Source organism: Polypterus senegalus, chromosome 2 (genome assembly GCF_016835505.1).
Source record: "Polypterus senegalus isolate Bchr_013 chromosome 2, ASM1683550v1, whole genome shotgun sequence".
Lineage (NCBI taxonomy): Eukaryota > Metazoa > Chordata > Cladistia > Polypteriformes > Polypteridae > Polypterus > Polypterus senegalus.
Genome location: NC_053155.1, coordinates 260,583,197 through 260,610,598, shown reverse-complemented (window position 1 = coordinate 260,610,598; position 27,402 = coordinate 260,583,197). Strand labels below are relative to the sequence as shown.

General features: G+C 36.3%; 1 protein-coding gene across 2 annotated transcripts in view; it reads left to right on the top strand.

Moving 5' to 3' along the window:
- Positions 1 to 27,402, top strand: part of mpzl1l (myelin protein zero-like 1 like) — a 92,203-nt gene that overhangs the window by 50,621 nt on the left and 14,180 nt on the right. For both annotated transcript variants that reach the window (XM_039745436.1, XM_039745437.1), the window contains exons 2-4: positions 14,545 to 14,711; positions 17,294 to 17,507; positions 24,330 to 24,462. In XM_039745436.1, coding sequence (XP_039601370.1) covers positions 14,545 to 14,711; positions 17,294 to 17,507; positions 24,330 to 24,462 — 514 coding nt within the window. The remainder of the gene's footprint in view (positions 1 to 14,544; positions 14,712 to 17,293; positions 17,508 to 24,329; positions 24,463 to 27,402) is intronic.

The window sequence follows — 27,402 nt, the reverse complement described above, 5'->3', positions numbered from 1 at the left end:
AATTGTTCAAAAAGATTAATAATTAAATAAAATTTTTTTGTTCATTGTGTATTTTTAGTTTTAAATTTAGGTTTTATTTCACAGAGACATTTCTATTTTATTATATCTATTAATTTCAGTTTTAGTAATTATGGTATGGTTAAAGAGCTACTATGGAGTTTAGTTTTGTGGTACAATTAGACAGACACTTAATGGGTTAGGATATGAATTTAAAGCTTACTACAGTACATGGCTTACTATCTGGTTTTGTTTTTGTCTGATAAAAACAAGCATAATTATTTCCTGCAGGGGTCGCTAGCTCCCTGGTTGGAATAAGTTCTTTTTAATTGCAGCATTTTAAGCAACCCAAAACTATATAGATATAAGGTAAAAAGGCGATATCCCTCTTATTTTGATGCAGCAGTAAGAAATCACATAAGAGAAAATAACTTAGCTTTCTTTAATGACGATTTATAAGTCATTACAGACGAAGGAAGCCATAGCAAGACTTTTATCAAGGTGGGATCTCGATGTATACAGTCTGCCATTTTCGTCACTGCAATGAAAGGGTTTTCAGGACGGATGGCGTTATTCCCCATCCGTCTGTCGGCTTCGAGGTGTTTGGCTGCTGTACAAGTCTTTTATACTGTTTTCTCCACTTGCAGGCCTTTACTTAGGTAAATCATGCCATTCCAAACAAGGCAAAAAGAGGCATGCTGACACACAGAAATAGTGCATGTTGCCCATTTGTCTCTGTCTATCTTGTCCTATGCTTGGCCTAGCAGTTATAAATGCTGAGAGCCCCTCTGTGCTGAATCTGGCCTTGTTCATGTGAGTGGATTTATAAAGTAATTTTTGTACAGAGCACAGTGGCATAAGCTTATATTCTGATTACAATAATCAGGATTACAATAATTAAATCCAGATACTGAATATAAACAATTTTATACAATTTTATAATTTTTTAAATATTTCCTATGTCATTTGTGCTGAACAAATGTGTGCTGATTGTTGGAACTTTTTATCTTTTCCTTTTATTGCCCAGAATGGACCAATTTGTAATGAAATTTAGGTGAATTTTAAGGTTTGAGGTTTTTTTACTCTAAATTACTATAGCACACAACATATCCTGCTGCATGACAATGTGCTTATAATGACTGCCTTCAATATTGCATTCAAAAATCTCCATTGCTGGGCTTTTTATTTTCTACTAGCCATATTGATTTCTGATTCCATCTTGGGCACATATAATTTATTGACAGAATTTTGCCACCCACAGGCCTAAAAAGATATAAAAAAATCAGAAAATAGATTCTACTGTGTTCTGACAGGTGTGATAATAAAAATCATGGGGGCTGTTAGGCTTGTATCACTGTGCAGACCCCACTGGCTGTATTGAGGGAAACAAAAACAAGCATTTAGAGTCAAGGTAAGGGGCAGTAGGACTTGAATAGCCTATGCCTAAGAACAGTAAACCCTTAATGAGCAGAGCAAGAGTAGGTAATAGGAATATGGACAGCCACAAAACGACAAACAGCATCTGCAATTAGGAACAATATATACATTATATAAACCTGTTTATCCAGAGCAGGGTGGCAAGACACCTGGAGCCTACCCCAGCAGGTTTGCATGCAAGGAAGGAAAAATCCCTGGTATGCAATATGTATGATATGACTGATGTTAAGAGTAAAAAGAATGTGATATTTCAACTATCTATTTTGAGAGAGAAATTGAAAAAAGAGGGGCAAATATTTTAAAACATAATTCTGGTACTGGATTATTTTCACAATATCAGGTATTTTGAGCTGTGAATATAAACTAAAAAAAATATTAAAACACATTAGTATGTTTAGTTTTTCACCAGTTGACAGACTCTCTTCACCTACCTACCAGTAATTCTGTAGAGAATTGCCAACTCAGGAATTTTGCAAGGTTTGTATCGCTTCGTTGTTGAACATCTTTTTTTAAAGCAAAAGTAACTGGTCAGCAACAATATGCTGATCTTGTATGATGGCCTAGTTAGTCTCTCGATCAGTGCCGTTGTATTTTCAGAAATGATTTCTATTGTGTAAAGCGGCAGATGAATTATTGTCAACAAAACTCTGGCACCTGAGAAATAAACTGAATTGTTACTCACTTGTGATTTTCCTGTTCATACTGTAAAAGTTTTGTTGACCAGCACATTCCGATTTAAGATGTTTGAATTACATCTTGATGTACAAGAAGGTCAAAGAAATGCGGCACAGTAAATCACTTTCTATTTCACATGCTTTACACATCCGTAGTCAGCTTGCTCTGTCACTGCAAATGCTATGTGAACACCCACCCTCCTTCACCAGCCACTGGATGAATATTTGCAGGTGGGTCGTGGTGGATGACTTTCTGTTTTAGAGTTAAAAGTTACAAGGGTTAAAGACTAATGGCAAGAATATTCATTCTTGAAAGGGAAAACTAAAAATTTTTTTAGTATATTATTATTTCATTTCAGTTAGTCTTCCCAGCTACTTTAATAGTTTTCTTTAGTTTTAGTTTTTTTTTTTTTTTTACTTCAGCGTTAATTATTTTATTTCAGTTTGCAAAAATTTTTTTTTTAATAATAGTTTCAGTTTTGATTTTAGTTTTTGTTAATTATAATAATCTTGGTCAGATATCAAAGTTGATAAAGTTGAGCCACCACCCACCCACCTATCTATCTACCATCTGTTTATTCTGTTTAAGACAATATTACAAAAGCTGACCCCCGTGACAAGGACACAAATCCAACCAGTGAGTCCACGCTGGGCAGCCATCTGGCTGTGTGCTGACGGACGCTGTTATTTTTCAAGCTGTCTTTAACGACTTCTGACATAGTTTATAGTTTGCCATCTTTTAAGTAACATCAGTCTTTTCAAAGCCTGTTTGCTAACTCCATTTTAAGCAGCTACTCTAGCTTCACTTATGGTACTCTGGCTAGGCACGCATGTGCAGTATGCTGTCCTATTAGGTTACATGAGACAGTGAAAGCGTAGACTCTCAAGACGTATTTTTGATTGTTTTTTTTTTTTTTGCAAACTAAGTGACGTACTTGATAATTTCAGCTTGAATATCAATTAAACAACAATTAGGATATTATCATAGATGAATGAAGCAAAAGTTTTGTAACAGACCCAATGGTTTAGAAGGTGGTCATTATGTAATTGTATACTGTGACTGTGAACTGATGGGTAAAGTCCATCATCATTAAATCTTATCAGATTGCATTATGTAGCTAATAAATTGAAATGGAATAACTTGATAAGCCTGGAAATTACTGTATTTACTCGTGTACCATGCGTCGTCGTGTAAGACGCGCACGGTAATTTTTACAAACGATGCGCGTTGTGGTTGAATAGGAAGCGTTTAGAGAGAGAGAGAGAGAGTGCGAGCAATCAAGCAAGAGAGAGAGCACGAGTGTCCGAGCAAGTGAGCAAGAGAGAGAGCGTGAGTGTGTAAGCAAGCTAGAGAGAGAGAGAGAGAGAGCGCAAGAGAGCGAGCCCAAGCAGTTTCTTCATGTATGGCGCACAGTTTCCTCGCGTATGACGCGCACCTGATTTTCTAATGCTAATTTTCAGGGAAAAATGTGTGCGTGGTATATGCGTAAATACGGTAATTATCAAAATATAAGTGTTAGGGGTGGATAATAAAATATGAAATATTTTCTGCATTTGCAGTTTGTGGCACAGTAAAAAATACAGTAAACTTTAACTTTGAAGTTTGAGTTTTTTCACAGTGAATATTTGTATTTTGTGCTGCAGCTGCAAGCCAAATGTGCTAATATATATGTGAACCAAGGAATCCAGACAACTTTATAAAATACTCTTTGAGTTGTGAAAACTACAGCTGTGAAGAATAATTTCCATATTTTGCAATATTACATTGAAAATAGTATTTCTAAACATTTCTGTATAAAACATGGCAGGTCAAGGGCTGAGAAATCCAAGGAGAAACAGAACATTCAGAATTTTTAAATATAACCGATTTCCTTAGTATAATTTTATATTATAAATTTTTATTACTCACTTTTTTTAGTGTGGGGCAGAACTTTTTAATTTTGTTGAAAACCTTTCCTAAACCAACCATGCATGACCACATGCTTTACAAAACCAAAGTGTCAGAAAACCAACAGCACATACACAATATAAAAGATATGTTAATATAAAATACTGAAGGGGTGGGTGTGGCATGCAAAAAATGTACCGAATTGGCACTGATGATAACATTCCCATTTTTTTTAGCACTAAATAAATTGAATTCCCAGAACTACTTGTCATACTCTTACATGCAAGTCATAGAAATAGGTGCACATTATCATAGTAGTGTTTTTGCTAAATTGAAAAAGTTTGAACACCGGAATGCCCATCACTTTGCAGCATTGACAAGTGGTATGCTCAAAGATCAGATTTTAAAATGAAAGACAGCAGTCTTGGCCAACAAATGAGGCAGAGAATTGGTCTTCAATTCAAAAACACTATTCCTACAATACTTTAAGCTTCCTATTTATGATGTGGAATTCTGGAAGTGACTATTTAGCAATATTTTAGCCATAAAACATAAGTGACATGTGGATTATGCAAGACTAGTAACATGGTCACTATTGGTTTCTGTTATGTCAAAACTTATTTTCCTCTCTAAGTAACATTAAAAAAATATAATTTTTTGATGGAGTATTTGTTTAAGCAATCTGTCATCTTCCATATTCCAAGTTTTCTTATCTTAATACAGAAATTAGGAACTGATTATGCTAAGTGATTACCTTCCTACATTGTACTGTAACATCAGCACCAAGCATCACAATGGATGGATTCTGTGCTCTTTACATGGCTCTTTGAGGTAGTTCACTATCCTTAAAAGGACGGCTTGTCTTTTGCCACACTAGTTTCGATAATGCACCTCCGATTGTGCAGAGTTGCCGTTTTTATAGGAGCTCCTGCTATTGGTGAAGTAATGCCAGCTCATCAACTTGGTGACTCATTCCTGGCTGATGTAACTTGTGTTTCTAGAGTGGGTTTAGCTTTATAAGACTAAGTACTAGAAGCATTTTATCCACTTGGGCTTGCGCTAGGTTAAGAATGGAGGTTTTGTTTTTTGAGTAAGTGTACATACATAAAGGAGATTCACAGGTGATGTTGTCTTTGCACTAACATTGAATAAAGTTGGCGTATTCTCCTAGCCAGCCTGCTCTGCTTCTTTATTTTATGAGCTATGTGTAGACAAACCCACAGAAGCCCTGTTTACACATGTGTAAGACAGAAATGAGAACTAATTTTTATCTTGTTTAATATTTTACTTGTCTTTAATGTTCAGGTTATTTAAACTATTATTCCCTAATAAGAGCAGAGGTGAAAACACTCAAGTACCTGCTACCCTCTGGCATTCAGTTTTATTTGCCACCTGTGTTCACTGTGCTAATCATTAATTGTCAATTCATTTTGCGTTTTCTTTTTTTTTTTTTTTAATTCCAAGTTATCCTTTATAAGCTTTGGTATCATTTTTGGAATTGGTTCTGAGGTACTAAAGCTGATATTGATACCAAGATCAAAATGTCTGCATGGTTTTTATCCAGCATCAACAGTGATGTGCTGGTTGTGTTATTTGTCGACTTTTAGCCCCAGAATGAGTGCGCTTGTGGGTGTTTGCATGAATGGGCTTAACAGTGGGCTGGACCCTATCCAGGGCTATTTCTCTGACTGACACAAGGCAGGACCAATATGTGGATCCATTATTTTTGTGCAAAATTCTGAATCTGCTCTTTACATTTTGCAGCACTAAAATTGATATTTGCTATACCAGGTGATATTTTTACAAGCTTCAGTCATCCAGTTTGGTCATCACATACCCATTTTACCCTGTAATTCCTATACTTAGCTGGCAGGAGTGAAACCTGGTGTGGTCTTCAGCTGCTGTAGCCCAGTCTTCAGAGATGCCCCTTCTTCGGGCAAGATGTAATCTTGAAAGCCTGAAGAAGGGGCCTGAGTTGCCTCAAGCTTGCATATTGTTTTCTTTTTAGTTAGCCAATAAAAGATGTCATTTTGCTTGGCTTTTCTCTACATTCATAATGGCTAACACGGTACAACACCCTTGTACTACTGAAGAGTTTAGAAAGATATCGTTTGTTTACTTAACTTGCAGTTTGTGCTGATCATGTTGCCTAGTCTATGGACAATGGAGGCGACTGCCCTGAGTGGTTATCTGCAGGTCAGACAGCTGTTTCAATATCCACATAGAGTTGAAATTCATTTTTTTCCCATCATTATGTGATTCTGATATGAAATTTAAAAAGGAAAAGGGTTTATCTTTTAATATACTCTTTAGAACAAAAAAGAGACAAGCTAACATTTCAGATGTCTTGACCATCTTTGTTTATCTACAGACCTTCCAGACATAAAAATTGCGGTGGAGTTGCAGCTGATTGGATCATTTGGTGGAAAGCCTAAAGTTCTTGTCTCCGTTTCCAGCACTACTGTGTTTTATTCTAGCCAGCATCTTATCTTAGGCCCAAGTGTATTTTTTGTTGTCTTTAAAATTCTTCATATTCTGCTATTATTTCTGTGTTTTGGTTAGGTTCTTTCTGTGTTTTATCAAAGTTGTATTATGCTAATATTATATCCAGTAGTTTTCTTTTTTTTTTGTCTGCCCTGGCCCCCTTATGTAGTGTCTTGGGGGTTGGGGCCACCTAATGCTGCAGCTATAGGACTACCCCCAACAGCATCTGTGGAGAAGCTGAAGTCACAAATGGTTAATTCGCCATTTCAGTTCATTCAAGCATCTTTCTAGTTTTGAATACCCTAATTACAGTTTCTGGATTGTGGTTGTTGGGATTTGTTTGCTCTTGGATTTGTCTTTTAGGCAAACATACCTTTTGTTTTACATTTCTGTTTATTGCTCCTACCTTGTTTTTTGCAATCCTTTTTAAATCTCTTCCAATAAGTATTTGCGGACCTTTTTATCTCTGGAGTAGAGAATTTAATGGAGTTCTTATACTCCTTTTTGTGAACATTTTGATGTTTGAACTTTAAAAGCATATGCCACACTGTTTGGCCATATGCAGGCAATAAGCCTGCCTTTTGAGTTTGTGGCCAGGCTTCCTGTGGTGGTAAGGCCAACTCATTGGATACAGACCTGAGCATTAGGATCATAACACACTGCTTGAATAAAGATATTGCTCTCTATTTTGATTTCATGAGGTGCAGTCTGGGCTGGCTCTATGCATACGATGAGTAGGCACTGGCCTAGGGGCACCAAATGTCCTCCATTAGCTCTCCACCCTATTGGTTCTGGAGACATACCGATATGCTCAACATCCCCTTGCCCCTACCCAAGCTCTTCAATTTCATACAGGATCGCAAGAGCACAGATCACCAAGGGGGGACACAGAGATCATCAATTTCATATAAAATTGCTTGACACTGATATCCAAGGGCAGACCCCCTTCCTTAGTTATGGATCTGACTGCGTGGATCTACAGATACAGTAGACATTTATTTATTAAAGAAAAGAAATTGTCCTTTCAGTCAACCACTGCAGTATACAGAAGCAAATGTACAAAAATTTGTATGTTAAACTTATGTTCTTTTGGCTGGTTAAACGATCAAACCACTGGTGTCTGGCAGCCATTTTCGTAGACCGTGAAGTTAGTGGGGAAATGTAGAAAATATGGCACTTTAACAGGAAAAATGTACTTTGATTTACTTTAAATGAACTTTAATCTATAACAGTAAGTAAACAATTGATTTTATGCATCTTCCGAAAAATTTGCTTTATTCTTAAGGACTCATATGGGCAGGTGGAATCTAACCTTTTCAAGCTCCTGTAAACAGGTACATTATTAATGTTTAATTCATTATCTTTATTGTGCATATTAGTAAAGAGGAGTGTGTTTTCAACCTGAGCCAGTTTATACTAGGAAAATAACCTAATGATGTACTAAAATGTTGCGAGAGTTGTTGAAGAGTTTCAACATCATAATCGAAAAGTATCAGTGGAGGTTCTGCCAATTATTTTTACACTGTCAGTGAACAAATAGCAGCCCAATGTGCAAGGTGCAGTCAAAAAGTTCCTGGAATTGTGATGTACAGTCAAAGTAAAAAGGTATGTGAACCCTTTGGAATTATCTGGTTTACTGCATGAATTGGTCATAAAAAGTGATCTGATCTTCATATAAGTCTCAGGTACTGATATACACAATGAGATTAAGCCAATAACACACAAAAATTCCACTCTTTCATAACTTTATTTTACAAACGCATTCAACGTTCGCAGTGGTAGTGGAAAAAGTAAGTGAACCTTGGGATTTAATAACTGGTTGACCCTCCTTTGGCAGCAATGACCTCAACCAGGCGCTTCCTGTAACTGCAGATCAGACCTGCACATCGTGATGGGGGAATTTTAGCCCATTCTTCCCTCAGCACTTAACTCTTCCGTATTCTTTGGTTGTCTTCTGTGTATGGCTCTCTCTCTTCAAGTCATTCCACAGCATCTCAATCCAAAAGGGGGAGTTTGTTCTTCTGAAGCCATTGTGTTATGGATTTGCTGCGATGTTTGGGGCCATTGTCCTATTGCATCACCCAGCCTCTTCTGAGCTTAAGTTGACAGACAGACACCCTCACATTATCCTGGAGAATTTGTTGATAAACCTGTCGGTGATAAACTTATGAATTCATTTTCCCCTCAATGATGGCAAGCTGTCCAGGCCCTGATGCAGCAAAGCAGGCCCAAATGATGATGTTCCCTCCATCATACTTTACTGTAGGGATAATGTTTTGATGTTGATATGCAGTGTCCTTTTTACGCCAAATGAAGTTCTGCTTGTTCCTCCCAAAACATTTTCCTAGTACCATTATGGAGTGTCCAAGTGCTCTTTCACAAACTTCAGGCATTCAGCAATGTTCTTTTTTGATAGCAGTGGCTTCCTTCTTGGTGTCCATCCATGGACTCCTTTCTTTCTTGTTCAATGTTTTGCGTATAGTTGACTTATGAGCAGAGATGTTAGCCAGTTCTAATGACTTCTTCAAGTCCTTTGCTGTCACTCGTGGGTTCTTCTTTACCTCATTGCTGACTTTGTTGAATAGCCACAATACCAAATTGTCTCCATTTATAGAAAACTTGCATAATAGTTGACTGAATATCTAAAATCTTTAAGATGTCTTTGTAACCCTTTCCAGCCTTATGTAGATTAACGATTCTCGATCGTTGCTCTTCAGACAGCTCTTTTGTGCAAGGCATGATTCCCATCTGGATATGCTTCTTGTCAAAAGCTCAAACTCAAATTTTATAGTAGTGCTGGGCGGTATGATCAAAATTCTATATCATGGTATTTTTCAAAATTATACCGGGTTCACAGTATTCAACAGTGTTTTTTTCCCATGCATGAGTGGATGTTAACCACATTTTCCACTGCAATTACTGCAGTAGACTGGCTAAGAATAACCTATTCCACTGTCATGAGAATTGTACAAAAAACATTTCAATGTGCACTCAAGTATTAATACAGGTTTGCATGGCCCCATAAAGTGATAGTTTTCAAGGGGGTGGCACTAATGAAGAGAAGTAATCACATTACATGACAGTTGCAGTCAAAATATAGAACCTTTTTATTAAACAAATTTTGTAAACAACTTAAACTGTAATTTTGACAACATGTTTTCAACCATCCAAAGAGGCATTTAGACTTAGTAAAATATCCAGAGGTGCTTGTCAAAAGTTGTATTGCACTGAACATGTCTTAAAAAAGGAATAAATAGTAAATATTTTTTTTAAACCAACTACACTTTCTGTTAATGTTAACAATCTCTGTCCACTGACACGTTAGCTATATGGATTGTAATGGCGTTGGTTATCTCGATCCCCCTCTTGCTTTTTTTGTCGTAGGCAGTCCTCTAGCAAATGCATCTACAAGTAACGTTGACTTGAGTGTCCTCTAGCTTTTTCAGTTTTACCTGAGGACTTGGAGGGTGCCAATCTTAGTTCCATACATTCATGGTACTCCAAAGCATGTTTGCGGCTAAGGTGGTACAGCAAATTGTTTGTGATGCCACCTCTGGTGACAACTTTAGCTTGACAGCATTTGCAGGAAATAGTTGTTTGGTCCACATCTGACCTTTTAAAACCAAAATATCTCCAGACAACAGACATGGCTCCTTTTTTCGGCAAAAGTTCTTTTGTGTCATCATGTTCAACTTTATCGTCTGCTACAACTTCAGTTTCGGAATGTTCTCTGTCCATTTTCACCGCACAATACCTCCACTAACACATGTACTCCGTTTCATGCATGTTTAGCAGTGTAGCAGTGAAAAAGGTCCCCCCCCTTAAACAGTTTCCCGCTGTGCCACATTCTGAACATTATTTAGGCAATTTAAACTGATATTGCGGTATAAGAAAACTCCATATCATAACAGAAATAAAAAACGGGTTTTCGGTATGAAACGGTATACCTCCCAGCACCACTTTATAGTGTTTTTTGTCAAGCAAAGTAATTCTAGGCCACACCTCTGAACTTTTTCATTAAATGGACTCCAGGTGTGCTAAATTCGGACTGCAATGAATTTTTTAAAACGTCATTAACTTAGGGTTCACTTACTTTTTCCAGCCTTCAGTTTCACAATTTGAATGATTTATTCAATATGGTCAAACATTCTCTGAAAATCTGTATATCTTTAGTTATAGGAGACTGTGTGTGCTCATTACTGTGACTGACATGAAGATACAACCATGTTTTATATGGGAATTAGACATAAATATAGATAATTCCTAGGGGTTCACATACTTTTTACTTTGACTGTAGCTGGAGAGTGAGAGATCAGCCGCTAGCGTATCTGAAGCTGACTTTTCCCAATTTGCACATGAACTTGATGTTAGCACATTGTTTGAACTGCGACAATGCGCCAAATGACTATGCACACGTCCATCTCAAGCAGTAATTAATACAACACTACACCGAAACTAAGCCAGCCCCTTTGTAACTGATCTACAGACGTGCTGCTCCGCAACCGTGTGTGTAATCTGATCTCTCGCTCTCCCAATATATCACAATTCCAGGAGCTTTTTCACTGCCCCTCATATTAGTGTCCTGTTATTGTCAGTTGAGCCTTAGTTTACACAGAGAAGTTTCCCTCTCTCTCTCCATCCTTCTCTCATAAAGCTCTTTTTTACAGAGTGCAGTGTCACAAGACAGCTTACGCCATATCCTACCTTTTACTGTATTTAATATTAGTCATCAAACTAAACATATTTTTTTTCTCAGTGTGACTACCATCCCTTTTTAAACGTAAGTCAGTGTAGTTTATAGTGAACCTCTTTAAAATGGATGTAGATCCTATAGACAGACTATCTCAAGCCAACATTTCTTCATTATTTTGTGGAAGTAAAATGCACTTTTGGAAATGTTATATGTTAAATGTTATATGGCTGTGCTTTATGCGCCAATTCATTTTTAAAAGATTTGTCTTTTTCCCCGGGTCCCTCACTAGACTTATTCTATGTCTGTGGTTTTTGTCCCAGGCAATTTCTTGAATGTCCAGTGCTGCTTTTTTTTTTTTTTTTTTTTTTAACAAATATGGATTCAGCTGTGGTAAAAAATAAAGCAATCAGGCTTCAGCAACCCTGACAGTCAGTAAAAAAAACTTGAGCACTTGGTTTACACAGTTCGCCAAGGATTACTTCCTCTGTTCCTCCTCAACACTTGGTTGAGTGCTGTTTGTAGAAGGGCAAAGCTCTTTCCATGTTGATATTTCCATTCCTGCATCATTAACCTGCTCTGCTGCTTGTTGCTGCTGCCTCGCATTGATGAGAGTGGAAACTGGAATCTTTAAAGTGGCAATACCTGAAGTGTTCAGGGGAACATGTGCTTTTCAATAAGTAACTATCTACTGTGTTTACTGTGTTATTTATTCAGGTACCCATTTGGCTGTGTATTGTTAAGCAGTAAAGCTATGGCAACACACTTTAATTAAAAAATAATGGTAAACGAAAGAATTACAATTATAGTAAAATAAAGAAGTAAAATTATTACACATACAATACATGATGCATAGTTACAAATTAAAAAGTAATAGAAATGGAAGAGTCTCTGAACATAGCTTAGATAAGTATTGGTTAAACACCATTTTTAAGTCTATGGTGGTCTTAAATGTAAGTGTCAGATTGCCAACGAGGAGAGGAAGGGATAAATTCTCACCAGCAGAATGTTAGTGATAACAAATGAAGGCAAAAGACCTTCCAGCCTCCACTGGACATTCTACAAAACATAAATATGATAAAATATTTTTTATTGTTAAAAGCCAACGTCCTAGATGTAGTGGGTCACATCAATAGTTGGAGAATCCATATTCATTTCAGTATTAAAGGCAGCGTATTTTCAGCAGGTGGCAGTAACACAAGATATAACAGTAAAAAATGGGAAAAGAAAACCGAAAAGCAGTGGTTAGTGACAAGTGCCTGTTAGAATATATTGCAATTGGTTCAAAAAACAAGGGATTGTAAAAAAAAAATGCAAATTAAGGGAATTGTTTTTAATAAATTGTTAAAACTGTCCCTTTTATATTAGTCTTGTGTATCTGTATCAGTACAACATTCCAGATTTTTGGTGCATTACTTTCAAAGTAATGAGCAGACCAGTGTTTGAGGAACTTAAGATTGTGATTGGGAGCATAAGGGCACAAACACTCCAAAATATAAATATAGTTTTTTATAATATGACTATCAAAAATAAGTCTCAGTACAACAATACTACAAGATATAAAAACTCTTTCCAGTCAGAAATGAAATGGATCCCATATATCACAGAAACAGTTAAGATTTGTAATCATAAACAACACTAAAACTCCCAGATTTATTTCTAAGAGCCTTTCTTTTTATTTCAGCAATATCATTTTTTTTCCTCCTCTTTAGTATAAGCAAATTAATACTCTTCTATGCATGTAGTGCTAGTAAGGCACTGGATGAGAGTGCTTAAAGCCACCGGGTCATCTTGTGATGCAGATAAGTAAACTATTGTTTTGTTTGCATAGTTTTTGCAGTTCATCATGTGTTTTGGAATTATCTGCCATTAATGGGAGCATGAAGACTGAGACAAAGAGTGAGCCCTGAGTTAATCCTTATGGTATACCATATACAGTATTGTGGATCTCTGGCATTGAGCTACAAAGCTTCTACTTTCAAATCAGTGAACTAAGTGCCCACATGCACCAAAATGTTAAACCATGTATACGTTCCCTACCTTGTTGTTGCTTTGTTTTAGACGAAAATAAGTTAGTATTGTTAACATATATCTCGAGAGGCCTGGGTTCAAACTGTTGCCCAGGAGCTTGCTTTTTGGAGTTTGTATGTTTGACCCATGTCAACAAAGACAGTGAAATATATAGACAGAAAAACAAAGAGGCAAAGTTATAAAAGACCAGTCCACCTGGTGCATGCTTTTTGCTGATGACTTTGTGTTGTATAGCGCAAGAAAAGATGAAGTGGAGAGGACGTTGTAAGAATGGAGAAGGTTTTTGGAAGATAGAGGGCTGAAGATAATAGGAAGAAGACAGAATAAATCTGATTTAATGATCATCAAGATTCAAAAGTTAGCCTGCAGGGAGAACTATTGAAAAGAGTGGATACATTTAAATATTTAGGATCAACGGTAGTCCGCAATTGAAAATTAAATGCATTGACAACCCATCAAGTGCAGTGTGGAACAATTGGAAGAAGGTATCAGGAGTATTGTGTGATCAAAGAATTAAGGTGAAGGTTAAACGTAAGTTTTGTACTACCGTGGTTAAACCAGCAATGATGTATGGAGTGTGCCAAGATATGTGCATTAATTGGAGTATAGGGAAAGTTAGATGTGGCAGAAAAGAGAATGTTGAGATAGATGTGTGGAGCTACAAAGAAGGATTAAATGACAAATGAGACAATTCGTGGTACAACAAAAGTGGGAGAGATATTTAAGAAAGTAAAAGAAAATAGGTTGAAGAGGTATGGACATTTGATGAGGAGAGTCATTAAATATGTTCAAAGTGTGATGGGACTGGAAGTACAGGAGAGAAGAAAGCAAGAGAGGTCAACGTGGTGGTGGATGGATAAGGGAAAAGAAGAATTTAAGGAAAGGGGCTTGACTTGTGAGGAGTTACAGGACTGAGCTGTGGCATAATGGTTAAAGCTTTGGAGTTCAGAACCTGAGGTTATGAGTTCAGATCCTTGTAACACTTTGCGACCATGAGCAAGCCACTTTTCATGCCTGTGCTCCAGCTGGAAAAAATGAAGACTTTTTAAAATTAAAGTAAATTGATTATATCAGTTAGCCTTACTTGACTGACTTACTTACTGACTGAGTGAGTGTATGTATGTATGTGTGCCTCATAAAAAGGGCCCTTGTGATAAGTTAGTTTCCTACTCGCACCTGATTCCTGCCTTATGTACAATGCTGCCAATATAGATTCTGGCCATTGTGAACCTGTGTCAATTTAATGATGGATAGCTTTATTCTAGAAATGAACATTAATAATATGTTTTTACATATGTCTAACTGTGTTTTTTGATTTGTCTCTGTTCCTTTTTCTTGTATAGCCTTTTTTCAAGTACATGCATTAGAGGTGTTTACACCCAAAGAGGTTTTCTTTGAAAATGGGACACAGGGAACCCTTCACTGCACCTTTTCCTCAACCGAGGTGATAAAGAATGAAGCTACAGTGTCCTGGAGCTTTATTCCAGAGGGAGGCTCAAATCATGCTTCTGTAAGCATTTTTTTTTCATATTAATCTACTACACATTTAATTTTAAGAATTTTCTTAGTGTATAAGACATTTGGTTCCACAGATTACACAGTGAAGTTTTATTTCAGTGTTCCATATGTTACATTAATATTGTCCAATAAACCATCATTCTGCCAAAATCTTTTGTACTGTACATACCAACATATAGATTTTATTTAATTTTTAGAATGGTGGATTTAACTTGCTTAACCAAAACATGTCTATGTGGTTAATCAGCTCTATGCCCTATGAATGTTCCTGGCACCACATTCAAGGTTTGTCACCTCATTCATGGTCTGCTCTTTGGATTTACTGGTTTGTACCTTTTTTTTTTTTTTTAAGAGTGAGGACCTTTTTTTTGGCTGAACTGAGTAGATGATGTTCATTAGTTTACTATAATTCGTGTCTTTCTTCATGGAGCATTTTAGCAAGTTGTCCACTTCACTTGAATTCACATAATAATAAATGAAAGCAACTTTTAGTAATACAGGAGTGAAGCTCTATCAAGATTGCCTTCTGCAAGCTCCATGGATTTTCTAACTTGAGAGAGCATTAATTGAATTATCTCAAAGAAGGTTAATTTACAGGTCCTTTGGTCATTTACAGAAGTAAAGATTTTATGCATGGGACGTAATTGTTCGTTTTAACATTTTTGGTTCTAATTTCATAGCATATAACACAACAGAAAATCACAAAGGTATTTGGTGTAATTTAATGATTGTAGGCTAATTTTAAATTCTGGTGCAGAACAGAGATAGATGTACTTTATTTGTAACCAAGAGGAAATTAAAACCATGGCCAAGACAAAAAATATAAATATTATATCAGACAGACAATGAACCCCACACAAAAACATATAAGAACTAGAATGAAGTAGTACATGGTCAGATCTGCTCAGTTGTACTGCAGGTTTACATTTAAAGGCATTGACATCCAAGTAGAGCAAGTCCATCTTCAAATCCAACATGCTAATTGAAGTATGTTTGTTCTGATGTCAGTCTGGTTAGGTCAGCAGCATTATAGGGTCAGAATGATTCATTCATTAGAATATTAGTTCAGAGTTAATCATTTCTTTTCCTAAGTTAATAAACATTAATTGGGATGATGTACTGTATGTAACGTATCTCCCTAGGCAGTAACATGGACAACTTTAGTCAGTATTTCAATGGCTTGATAATACGTTTTAGTTTTAATTGTAACATGCTCATTTTTTCACCGTTGTTCATTCATTAATTTCCTGTCTTCCTATTCTTGTAGCAATGTTTCAGAAAAGTCCTCCAAGTTCAATTAATTTTGAATGCCCTCAGATAATTTTATAAAAAAGCAGTTTGGAAGATAGGTTAATCATGTAGCATTTTTGTGAGATACTGATATACCAATGGGGTGAAAAACAAATGGGGTAAATGGGAATTGAATAAAGCCTGGCATCTACCATGCATGGCTCTTTCTAAACCATTCAGTCACATGTCAGTAAACTGCCACAAGAGATATGTGTTCCATCTTTACTCTCCCTCCCAAGGTAATAAATGCATGGAAGTTGCAGAGAACTTTTTAATTTACTTATGCTCATCAGTTCCTAGTAGCTTATTTTGATTACTAAGATAGACATTCAGCTTAAACCAGCAGCTTGCCAAAATGTGTTTGAAGGCATTTAGTCACTCTTAATGTATTCTATAAACAGACTAACCTGAAATGATACAAACCATAAAACCCCAAAAAATTCACATGGAAACATGCATAAGGTGGCCTTACTAGGCTCAAAATCTATAAAAGTTAATACACCGATTGCATGTGGTGAGCATTAACCTCCTTTTTATGATTATTGACTTATCAATGAATGCACTGCTATGTAAAATGTTGTGCCTAAAATAAAGTTCAGTTTTGCTGTGTATATGTGCATTTATGAAATATAGTTTTTTACCTTATTTTAACGGGAAGTTGGATCCTATTTAATATTCAATAGGTACAAGGTAGGGACCAGCCAGCCTATTACAGAAACACACCTCCATATATCACATGCTATTCACCCCAGGACAGTTTGGAATTGCTAATATACTTCACTTTGTATAGTGGAATAAAAACCATGTCATTATGAAGTCCAATCAGTTCACTATACCACTATCTCCTTATGTTTACACACTAGTTGAGTTCAACACTATTGCAGTAGAAGTGAAAAACTTCTTCAGGAGTAGGTGTGAAAATTTGACTAATTTTCCTGGAATTCTGAAACATTTTTTCTTTAATTTCAGTGGTCTCCATTTGAGACATGTATTGTAAAGAAGACTGAATATTTTGAGGTGAAAAAAGCTCACAAGTTTTGTCTACAAGAAAAGTATCCATGCTAAATTACACTGAATTTGATTACTGTTTGTGTTATGCACTAAAACAGTACAGTTTCTAAAATACAGTTTATAGGCTTGTGTGTTGTTGAAACAATATGTATACACTAATCTTTCAAAATACACATCACAGGCTTGTGCATTTCTTTCTGCTCATCCTTTTTATTATGTTCATCAACTAGGTCCAGTTTTCATTCTTGGTTTAAATTCTATTTCTCTTTTTAGTTCTTTTATTATTCAGCTGGAAAGCCATATGGTAGTCTTAATCAGCAGTTCAAAGATCGCATTTCATGGGCTGGTGACCTAAACAAGAAAGATGCTTCCATCAAAATAGACAAATTACAGTTTACTGACAATGGTACTTATATATGTGATGTGAAGAATCCACCAGATATTGAAGTAACTCCTGGATTCATAAAGTTACGTGTTGTGGAGAAAGGTAAGTCAAATCTATTTTCAGTAGCTTTATTTACATTATAATTTGAAATATTTAATTGCACATTAATATTCCTTGTTGATCTCAACTTCTTCTCCAGTGCTAGTAATTTAATATTGTTATTATATTTTAATTTCTGACATTTCTTTGTTTAAAACTCCTGGTAAGATTCCTTGTGACTCTGGGCATTACATGTCTCTGGTAAATGAACCGTAAAAAGTGAAAGAGCAGCGTAAGTGTAAGTGGATGACATGATTTAGTTTGATACAGACTCTAATGCGCAGTGTACTGAAGTTGTGCATTCAACTCCATCAGTCCAACCCACATCTGACAGCAGCTGAGCTCCCAGTGAGGCGTTTAGCACATAGATTATAACGGAAATTCAGCAGGAAATAACAGATGAAAGGACATGCTCATATAAATGTTATGAACTGGATATATCTTAGAGGAGAACATGGAGAGTATTATTGATAAATTAGATAATACTATTAAGATAAGAATTTGAGAATAAAATTTTAAAAATACATAATTAAATGAGAAAAATAAAGAATGAAGTCTACTTGCTTAGTGCCTAACTTGAAAATGTGAAATATACACAAACCTCCCATGTAAAACAGCTGGAACATATAATGGATTATATGAATGAAAGAGTGGTTGCCACAGAAAATTAATGTAAACCTAGCATGAAAAAAAAGAAATTGCAGAATTTACAAAATTTTGGACGTTTGAGAATCTACCCCGCTACGTTCATCTTTCACTTTCTACTCAAAATGCTCAGTGATAATCATTACTGAGTGGAACTAGATGGAGTATGTCGCTTACCTGGCAAATGCTCTAAAAGGGCACATTCATTGTCCAATTAAGTGAACTCTGATAAAAGGACATGTGTTACTAAGTTTCTGGGATGATGGATATATTTTCTTTCAAAACAATTGGATTCATATTTTTTCAGGCTTTTTTGTGGGAACTGTTAAAAAGAGGGCCAGTTATAATCAGGTTAAACAAAAGCTGCTTATAGTTTTATATACAGGGAACAAATAAAAATAATTCTTCCATGCATATACTAATCGGATGATGGTTTGGAGGAGCCAGTTGTCTATGAGGGCTTCATCTGCAGGAGATGCCAGCTTATCCAGCACCTTGAGCTCAGGGTCACTGAACTGGAGGAGGAATTGGCTGGCCTGCGTTGTAGTAGAGACTTGGCGGACCTGGCCCAGGTGTCCTTTAGAGAGATATTGTGCACCCTTAAGGTTGTGCGGGAGGAGATTCCAGACCAGACAGAAGTACAGTAGGTGGGTCACGGTCACAAGGCTTAAGGTGAAGGGTGTACACTGTCCAGGGGGCATCATCCCCAGAATTAAAAGTGTCAAACCATTATCAGGTCGTTGCGGAGCTGGATGGTGTCTCTTGATGATTCTGAGGCCGTAGGCAGGGACGAGGAGCCCCAACAGGCCACCTCAAAACCAGTTCCCAAAAAGAGAGAGGTAGTGATAGTTGAGGACTCAATCATTAGGAGGATTGAAGCGCAAGTGTGCTCCGGAGATAGAGAGTCTTGCACAGTGTATTGCCTTCCAGGATCACAGGTGGGAGACCTCCCTGGAAGGGTGGATAGGCTCTTGGCCAGAGCAGGGGTGGATCCAGTTGTCATTGTCCATGTTGTATCAAATGACATACATAAGGGCAGCCTGTCAGTTCTGCAATCCAAATTCAAAGAGTTAGGTCTGCCAGGCCGAGGAGCAAAACTGACAAGGTGGTCTATGCCACATGTTAGTCCCGGTAAGATTGAGGAAATTAGAAGGCTTAACACGTGGCTCAAATCTTGGTACAGATTAGAAGGGTATTGGTTTATGGGGTATTGGGACTCCTTTTGGAACAGAAGGGACCTGTTCCTCTGTGATAGGTTACATCTGAACCAGAGGGGCACCAATGTTTTGGGACGGTGTATGAGTAGTTGAGGATTGTTTAAACTAGGGAATGGGGAGACCAGGGAGTTTAGGACAGGCCAGGTTTAGATTTGTACATGGAGGAACAAACAGCGGTGTAGAAATAAAAATTCGTAGTAATGTAAATTATAACCCAACATTAAAATGTATAAGGAGTAACACAAGCTTATAAATAGCTTGCCTTAATGCTAGAAGTATCAAAAATTAGGTAAATGAGTTGGAGCAGTATGGAGCAGAGCTTAATTATGATATTATAGCAATAATGGAAACCTGGCTAAATAACAAAGATGGGGATGATACACATATTTTAGACGGGATAGACAGATCAGAAAAGGAGGTGGGGTTGCTGTTTATGTCAAACAGAATTTAATGAACGATGAGTCCCATCTTAGTGAGGACATATGACTTTGCCTGGAAAACATTAGGGAAAGAAGTCTTATTTTAGGAGTGTGTTATAGACCACCCAATTAAGGCAGTAATTTCAACACACATCTTTTTAGTAATATCAAAAAGGCAAGTTTACAGGAAGATATTATAGTCATGGGGGAATTATTCAAATATTAACTGGGATAACCTTGCAGACAGAGGAGCACTTGAGTAGTTGAGATAGAGGAGTTTTTAGAAGTAATCTGTGACTGTTTTTTAACACAGTATGTTAAAGCACCAACATGGGTTGAATCTTGTCTGGATTTAGTATTTTGTAATAATCAAGACAGAATGGAGGGTGTAGAGGTGATTGAACCACTAAGGTCAAGTGTCCATAATACAGGGTGGTCCAGATCTAATTATGCAGATCCAGATCGCCTGGATGACTTTGATTTATGCGGGGACGATTCCAGTTCGGTGCAAAGATGATTCTTCATGTCGTCAGTTCGCACAGCTCTCGATGGTCCGGGATTTTTCGGGTTATTTTCTATGTAATAAACTTAACAAGTTATAGCGTAATGAAAATTGCATAATTAGATCTGGCCCACCCTATATAATACAATTCTCAGTATTTTGTAAGAGTGCAGATGCAAAGGCTAAAATTGTTAAGTTTAACTTTGGTAAGGCAAATTTTGAGCAGAGGCGACAAAGTCAAAGGGGGATACAGTGGGATAAGCTTTTAAGTGTGGAGACAGTCGAGGAGCAGTGGAACAGGTTTAAATATGTTTTATGTGTAATGCAGGACAGAAACATACCTACATGTGGAGTTAATAAGTTTTAAAAAACCTCCATGGTGGATTAATAAAGATTTAAGAAGGAAGCTGCAAAGGAAAAGGACAGCTGGAGAGAAATATAGCAGATAAGATGAAAGAAGACCCTAAGAGATTCTTTCAGTATTTTAGTAGTAAAAGAACAGTAAAGGAGGAGGTAAAGTGCATCACAAATAATACAGGGAAATTAAAAGATATAGACCGTGAAATAGCGGATGCCCTAAACTTGCATTTTTCTGAGGTCTTCACAAGTGAGGAAGTGGATAACCTCCCAGAGGTAAACGGGACTACTAAGGAGGTACTGAGGAATACTGAGGAATTTGGAAAATGTAGAGGGAGAAGTACTGTTCAGATTAAATAGGCTGAATTCAAACAAAGGACCAGATAATATTTATAGTTCTTAAGGAGATTAGCAAGTACTGTACATATATAAACCCTTGACAATTATTTTTAGGAAGTCACTGCACACTGGAGAGATCCCAAAGGACTGGAAAATGGCAAATATCATCCCATTATATAAGAAGGGTGACAGGGCAGATCCAAGCAACTATTGGCCAGTAAGCTTAACATGCATCACAGGAAAATTAATGGTTGGAATTATTAAGGATAAGATTGAGCAACACCTGGCAAGAACAGAAGTTTTTCTAAACAGTCAGCATGGATTCAGAAGAGGGAGGTCATGTTTTACTAACATGCTGGAATTCTATGAGGAAGCAACAAAAGGATATGATAAAAGTGGAGGATATGATATCATTTATCTAGACTTTTTCAGAAAGCATTTGATAAGGTGCCACATGAGAGTTTGGGCATCAAGCTAAAATCAGTGGGAGTTCAGGGTGATGTTTGTAGATGGGTGCAGAATTGGCTCAAACAAAGAGGGAGCTTTATAAATACACTGAAACTAACCGCATATTGTTTATTAGTGTAATGCATCTGATTGTAATTAACTTGTAACAATATAATGGTCCAGGGAATAGCCATAGTATTCCAAATACCATAACTGCTTTAGCGTTGTTACTCTCACTGCACCTTTTTTTTCTTCTTTCAGCTGCTCCCGTTAAGGGTTGCCACAGCGGATCATCTTTTTCCATATTACTCTCACTGCATCACTTGGAGTATTTAGATCACTGTATCTGAGTGGGGAATCACAGCAGCTGCTGATCGAAAACAGAATTATCTGTATACAGCATCAAGCACATGCTGCCTCAGCCACAGCAAAACGCTTCAGAGACTTTCCTGTACGGTTCCTCGCGGTTCAGAAACAGTTTCATCCCAAGAACTCAGTCCATCAAGTGCTCCTTGAAGAACTGTTTGTACTTATAAGTACAGTCACCTCACTGTAAACTTGCACTACAGTTATAATATTGCACAACCTGCGCCACTTTATAATGCGCGTATTTACATATGATGACAATATCATTTTTAAGATGAAATGCAGCAAAATATGTTGATTATATTATATAGATAAAACTTTAACTTCATTTAGATAATTTGTATTGTTAATAATTAAACATGTGAGGACACGGTTTCGCAGCGCTAGCTAGTTCATGGATTGATCCTACCTTCTGCTGTATTCTTTCTGGGGCTGACGCGACACTGGAAGGATAGATGGATAGGATAATCAAACATGCACTACAAAGATATTTCAATGTTCCTTGAAAGTTTTGAAGAATCGTTATTGTAAGCTTACAGATGGCTTAATGTCTATTACAGAGCTGATTGTGTGGCGATTGGGTATTTGGAGAAAGAAAAGTAAGCACAGGAATTGGAGATTAGTACGTTTGAAAGAGACGGTACTGCTACAATAATTTCATCGAAGGTCGCACACAATCACGCACCGTGTTTCCCTGTTTAATGGCATGCTTTAACTCCTATCATCATGAAAAAGATATCACGTATACATCTCAGTATTTTAATTATTCAAAAGCACGTAGTGATTCACACACACAGAGCAAAAGATCAAATACAAAACAAAGCATTTAACGTGCTACTTTAGTTACGATGGGATTTGAGAAACTAATAAATTAAACAATTTTAAGATGAAGTTTATGATGTTCTACTTTAATGACAAAATAAACTATGTGATTAAAGTGGAAATTTCGAGATTGAAGTTAACATTTCGTGATTTTTTCCTACTGTGTGCCTTTTTTTTTCCTCTGTACCCTAATAAGCTTTGATATGTGACAACTTCTTTTTTATGTCGGGCACTGTGCGACTTTGTGAACTTGAGCTTTCAAGTTTCTCCAACACGCTATGTCACTCGATCAACTTCCTTTTGTTGATTATACCACTGTTTAAACCAACAAATAGTAAATTTTTCTTTGCCTTCACTTGGTATTCGCTGAAATTCTTATTTTCCCCTCTTGCTTTTGCCATTGCCTTTTCACAGAACGCTGAGCTTAAGGGCTATTTATATTGATTTACATATTCAAAGAGGCATAATTCTGGGAGGAGACGGGGTGGGACAGAAGGCTCGTGCACGTGCGTTACTTTTCACGCTGATCAGGATTTATGAAACGGAAGAACGCGGAAGTGGGCGAACGCACAGATTTATGCACCTGGATTTTTCCGTGCGTAAGCACATTTCGGCTTTTGTGCTTATGTCATGTTATAGTGCGAATTCTACGCACGGCATTATTGCATGAGGCCCCAGGAGTGGGAATCCTGATCCAAAGCCTGAGCTCCTGAGACAAACCTAGTCCCTCAAGAGCGCTATATTATGGTATTGAAAACGCTAGATAAAAACAACCTGATCAATATATATGCACCAAGTACAGATGTCAAGAATTAAATAATAAGTAATCATGTTAGAGGATAAGTTTTTTATTAATTCAACTTGAAGTTGTTTGGTTTTTTTTTTTGTTTTGTTTTTTTTTTACAATCATGTTAAGTAATTTTTTTTTGTCCTTTCCCCCAGTTTAACTTATGATAGTACACAGTATTCCAATTTGTTTATTAGTTTTTATCATTTTTTTACTGTCTATTCTGTTTTTATTGTTTTTTGTTCTAACTCAGAACATTATAGTTGTGTTACAGATATCAACGCAGTTCATCTTATAATGTTTAAGTAAAAAAAAAGCTTGACAACATAACAAAAAGGAAACAAATCCCAAGCTCATAAATATTTTTAATGCAATATATTCTTGTATTATTTACAACCTCATAACATTACTGTTTACAAACTTAGATGCACATGACCTTTGATTAGGTGTCAATATGTAGGACACATTATTAATCTCTCTTCTTTATACATTGACTGCTTCCTAATAACTGTTTAGACATATACAGTAAATTTACTGTATGAAAGTGACAGGTACAAATGTACTATATATAGGTGTATAAAATACATGTTGAAGGGTTAATAAAAAAAAAACAGGTTTAGAAAATTCTTAAAAGTAAACTAAAAAGTATTAAATCTGTAAATTTCTGTGCTTCATACAGTTAAATAATGTCTACTATATAATTCATTCTGTGTCATTTACATTATTCATGGAGGGTAGGGACACCCCTTGTCCATCGGGTAATTTATTGTAATATGTGACAGCCTAAGACTTCAAGATTTATCAGGCTTTTGGAAGAAAAGGCAATAATATACTTCTGCCATCTTTTGATTTCAATAAACATTTTCACAAACTTCACTTTGGCAAAAATATATATATATATATTTTTTTTTTTTCTTTTTTCAGCGGGTCTTCCTAAATCAAATGCCTGGCTAATTGTTGGAGCTGTAATTGGAGCCATTCTTGGAGTTCTTTTAATTGTGATCATTGTGTCCTGTTTGGTGTACAGGAGGAATCGATCCAGAAATGAATACATGGGGTATGCTGATTTGTATTAACCCTTCTATTCATACTATTAATGCAGCAAAGTACGGTAAAGTTCTGCATCCTGCTTCTAGAATTATCAAATATTCTAAACATATTTATCTCAACTGCCTACACAAATAACATGTAATGAATGAAAGTTTGCCTTACAACCCATTATTCGCAGCTAACTACATTATAAAAATAAATTAGCATTATTCTGCAAGGTAGAAATGTAATACTGCTCTTTACTGTATTAGAATTTGTTAAAATAATTTTATTTTGAATAGAAAATCTATATCTGTATGTATTTGCTTTTAGTCTCATGAATGTTATTTAAGCTTTAAATCTTTACATAGTGTATGGTCTTTCTGTGGGACTTTATTCACATGTGGGTATTTCATAATCTTTGGACTTAACAGGACATGTATCTTAAAGATGATATGGTTTACCTATCTATGCTAGCCTATCTATTGGTAAGTTTCATAACACTCGTAAAAATGTATGCTGTTCAGTGTTCTGTTTGGTTAAAAAAAAAATGCATGAGGAATTAATAACAACTACCACTTTGCATTACTTGTGCTGAGTGTTTAAAAATGCTGCATTTTGAGGTCATATTTTACACATTTTTGTTAAAATACTGTATATTTAGATTGTATTGTGAGATTTTACAGAGAAAATGAACTAGTTCATGTTCAAAACCATGCAACATTGACATTGCAGAAAATTTATTTGCAAAGTAGTTTGTCTTTTGTCTTTTAATTTATATCATTGTTGTTCTTCTAATAATAATGAGGATAGATTATAATTATTAAAGCAGATAAAATATTACAACATTTAATATGATGTACAGTATGTTACTGCAAAGTGGTAAAGTGAAGGTAAATAAATGGGACATTGTGTTTTACAGAAGACTAAGAGTTAACTGCATGTTTTTAACAGTTAACATACTTGTAATGTCAGCTGTCAAATCTATTAACAAGCTGTATCTGTAATGTTTTACTTTAGTCCCATTTAAATTAAGCCATGTCTCCTCTAATCATTGTTTTCTTGCATGTGAAAATTTTGTTTATGGCACAGTTTAAGATGAATTAATAGGATTATCCCACTTTACAGAACTGGAGCAGCAAAGGGTATTTTAATGATTGATATATTCAACATTTTCACTGACAGTGAGGTCGAAAAGAAAAAGACAGACTGGGTTCAGTTTCCCCTTATGTGAAGAAGTATATTAAAAATGAGCAAGCTTCTCTTTTTCAACATAACAATCTAGATAGCCAAGTTCTGTTCTAAATAAGGAACTACAGTATCACTAATGTTTTTAATGATACATTTTATGCATAAAATGAGGGTTTTACTGTTGCAAATAAGGAGTTTGAATTAATTAAATGCAGTAGTTGTCATATTGCACAGGTTTGTTGATTCATATTAATACAAAGCCCTTTTGAGAATGCCATAAGTGTTTTGTCAGTAGACAACACAGAGAAATGGTCTTATTAATGTAAACATTTTTATGCGTTTTTTTTTTCTGTACTCAAAATCACATTTAATTATATGGAATTGATATTGTATTTATTATACAGTTAATAATTTTTAATTTGCACTTTGTATAGAGTTTTGAAAAGTGATACAGAACCATAAAACACTAAAACACACACATACAAAATGATTCTGTGTTCAGCATCTGTAAATAAACTGCTCACTTGGAGAATCTAGGTGAATAGGATTGGCAAGCTTGTTGGGCTGAATGACCTGTTCTTGTCACAGCTGTAATGTTCACTAACTTGTTTGTTGCTTATTGATATATATTTATGCCCAATCTTGATGCCAGTGCTGAGAAATTGAACATACTACAGTAAAATACAATACAATTTACAGTGATCCCTCCTCGATCACGGGGGTTGCGTTCCAGAACCCCCCCGCGAAAGGTGAAAATCCATGAAGTAAAAACCATACGTTTATATTGTTATTTTTATATTGTCACGTTTGGGTCACAAATGTGCACAGAAACAAAGGAGGTTGTAGAGACAGGGACTTTAAAACACTGGAAACTAACATTTGTCTCTTTTTCAAAAGTTTAAACTGTGCTCCATGACAAGACAGAGATTATTAAAAGAATGCAAACATATCTTCCTCTTCAAAGGAGTGCCCGTCAGGAGAGACAGAGAGAGAAAAGCAAACAATCAAAAATCAATAGGTTCTTTTATGTATGCGAAGCACCGCCTGACAAAGCAACCGCAGGAAAGGGAGCAATATGAAGGTAGTCTTCCAGCATTTTTTTGGAGGAGTGTCCGTATGCTCTAGGCCAGTTTGCGAACAGCCCCTCATCAGGAACAGAGAATGTCAGAGAGAGAAAAGCAAACAATCAAAAATCAATAGGTGCTGTTGGAGCTTTAAAGTATGTGAAGCACCGCGGGAAGCATATCGTATATCATTGAGGAGTTTTATTTAATACGTAATACGTGCTCTGATTGGGTAGCTTCTCAGCCATCCGCCAATAGCGTCCCTTGTATGAAATCAACTGGGCAAACAAACTGAGGAAGCATGTACCATAAATTAAAAGACCCATTGTCCGCAGAAATCCGTGAACCAGCGAAAAATCCGTGATATATATTTAAATATGCTTACATATAAAATCTGCGATAGAGTGAAACCGCGAAAGTCGAAGCGCGATATAGCGAGGGATCACTGTATTTTTGTATAGCCCAAAATCACACAAGAAGTGCCGCAATGGGCTTTAATAGGCCCAGCCTCTTGACATCCCCCAGCCTTGACTCTCTAAGAAGACAATAAGTCAGGAACCAACCCATATGTTGTGCAGCACATACTCATTCTCACTACCACTTCACAGTCACCACTTGGCAACTTTCCGCATGCAGGAGGAAACCAGACTGTTGGAGAAAATTCAAAGTGACATGGAGGAAGGTGCAAACTCCATACATTAGCTGTAACAATA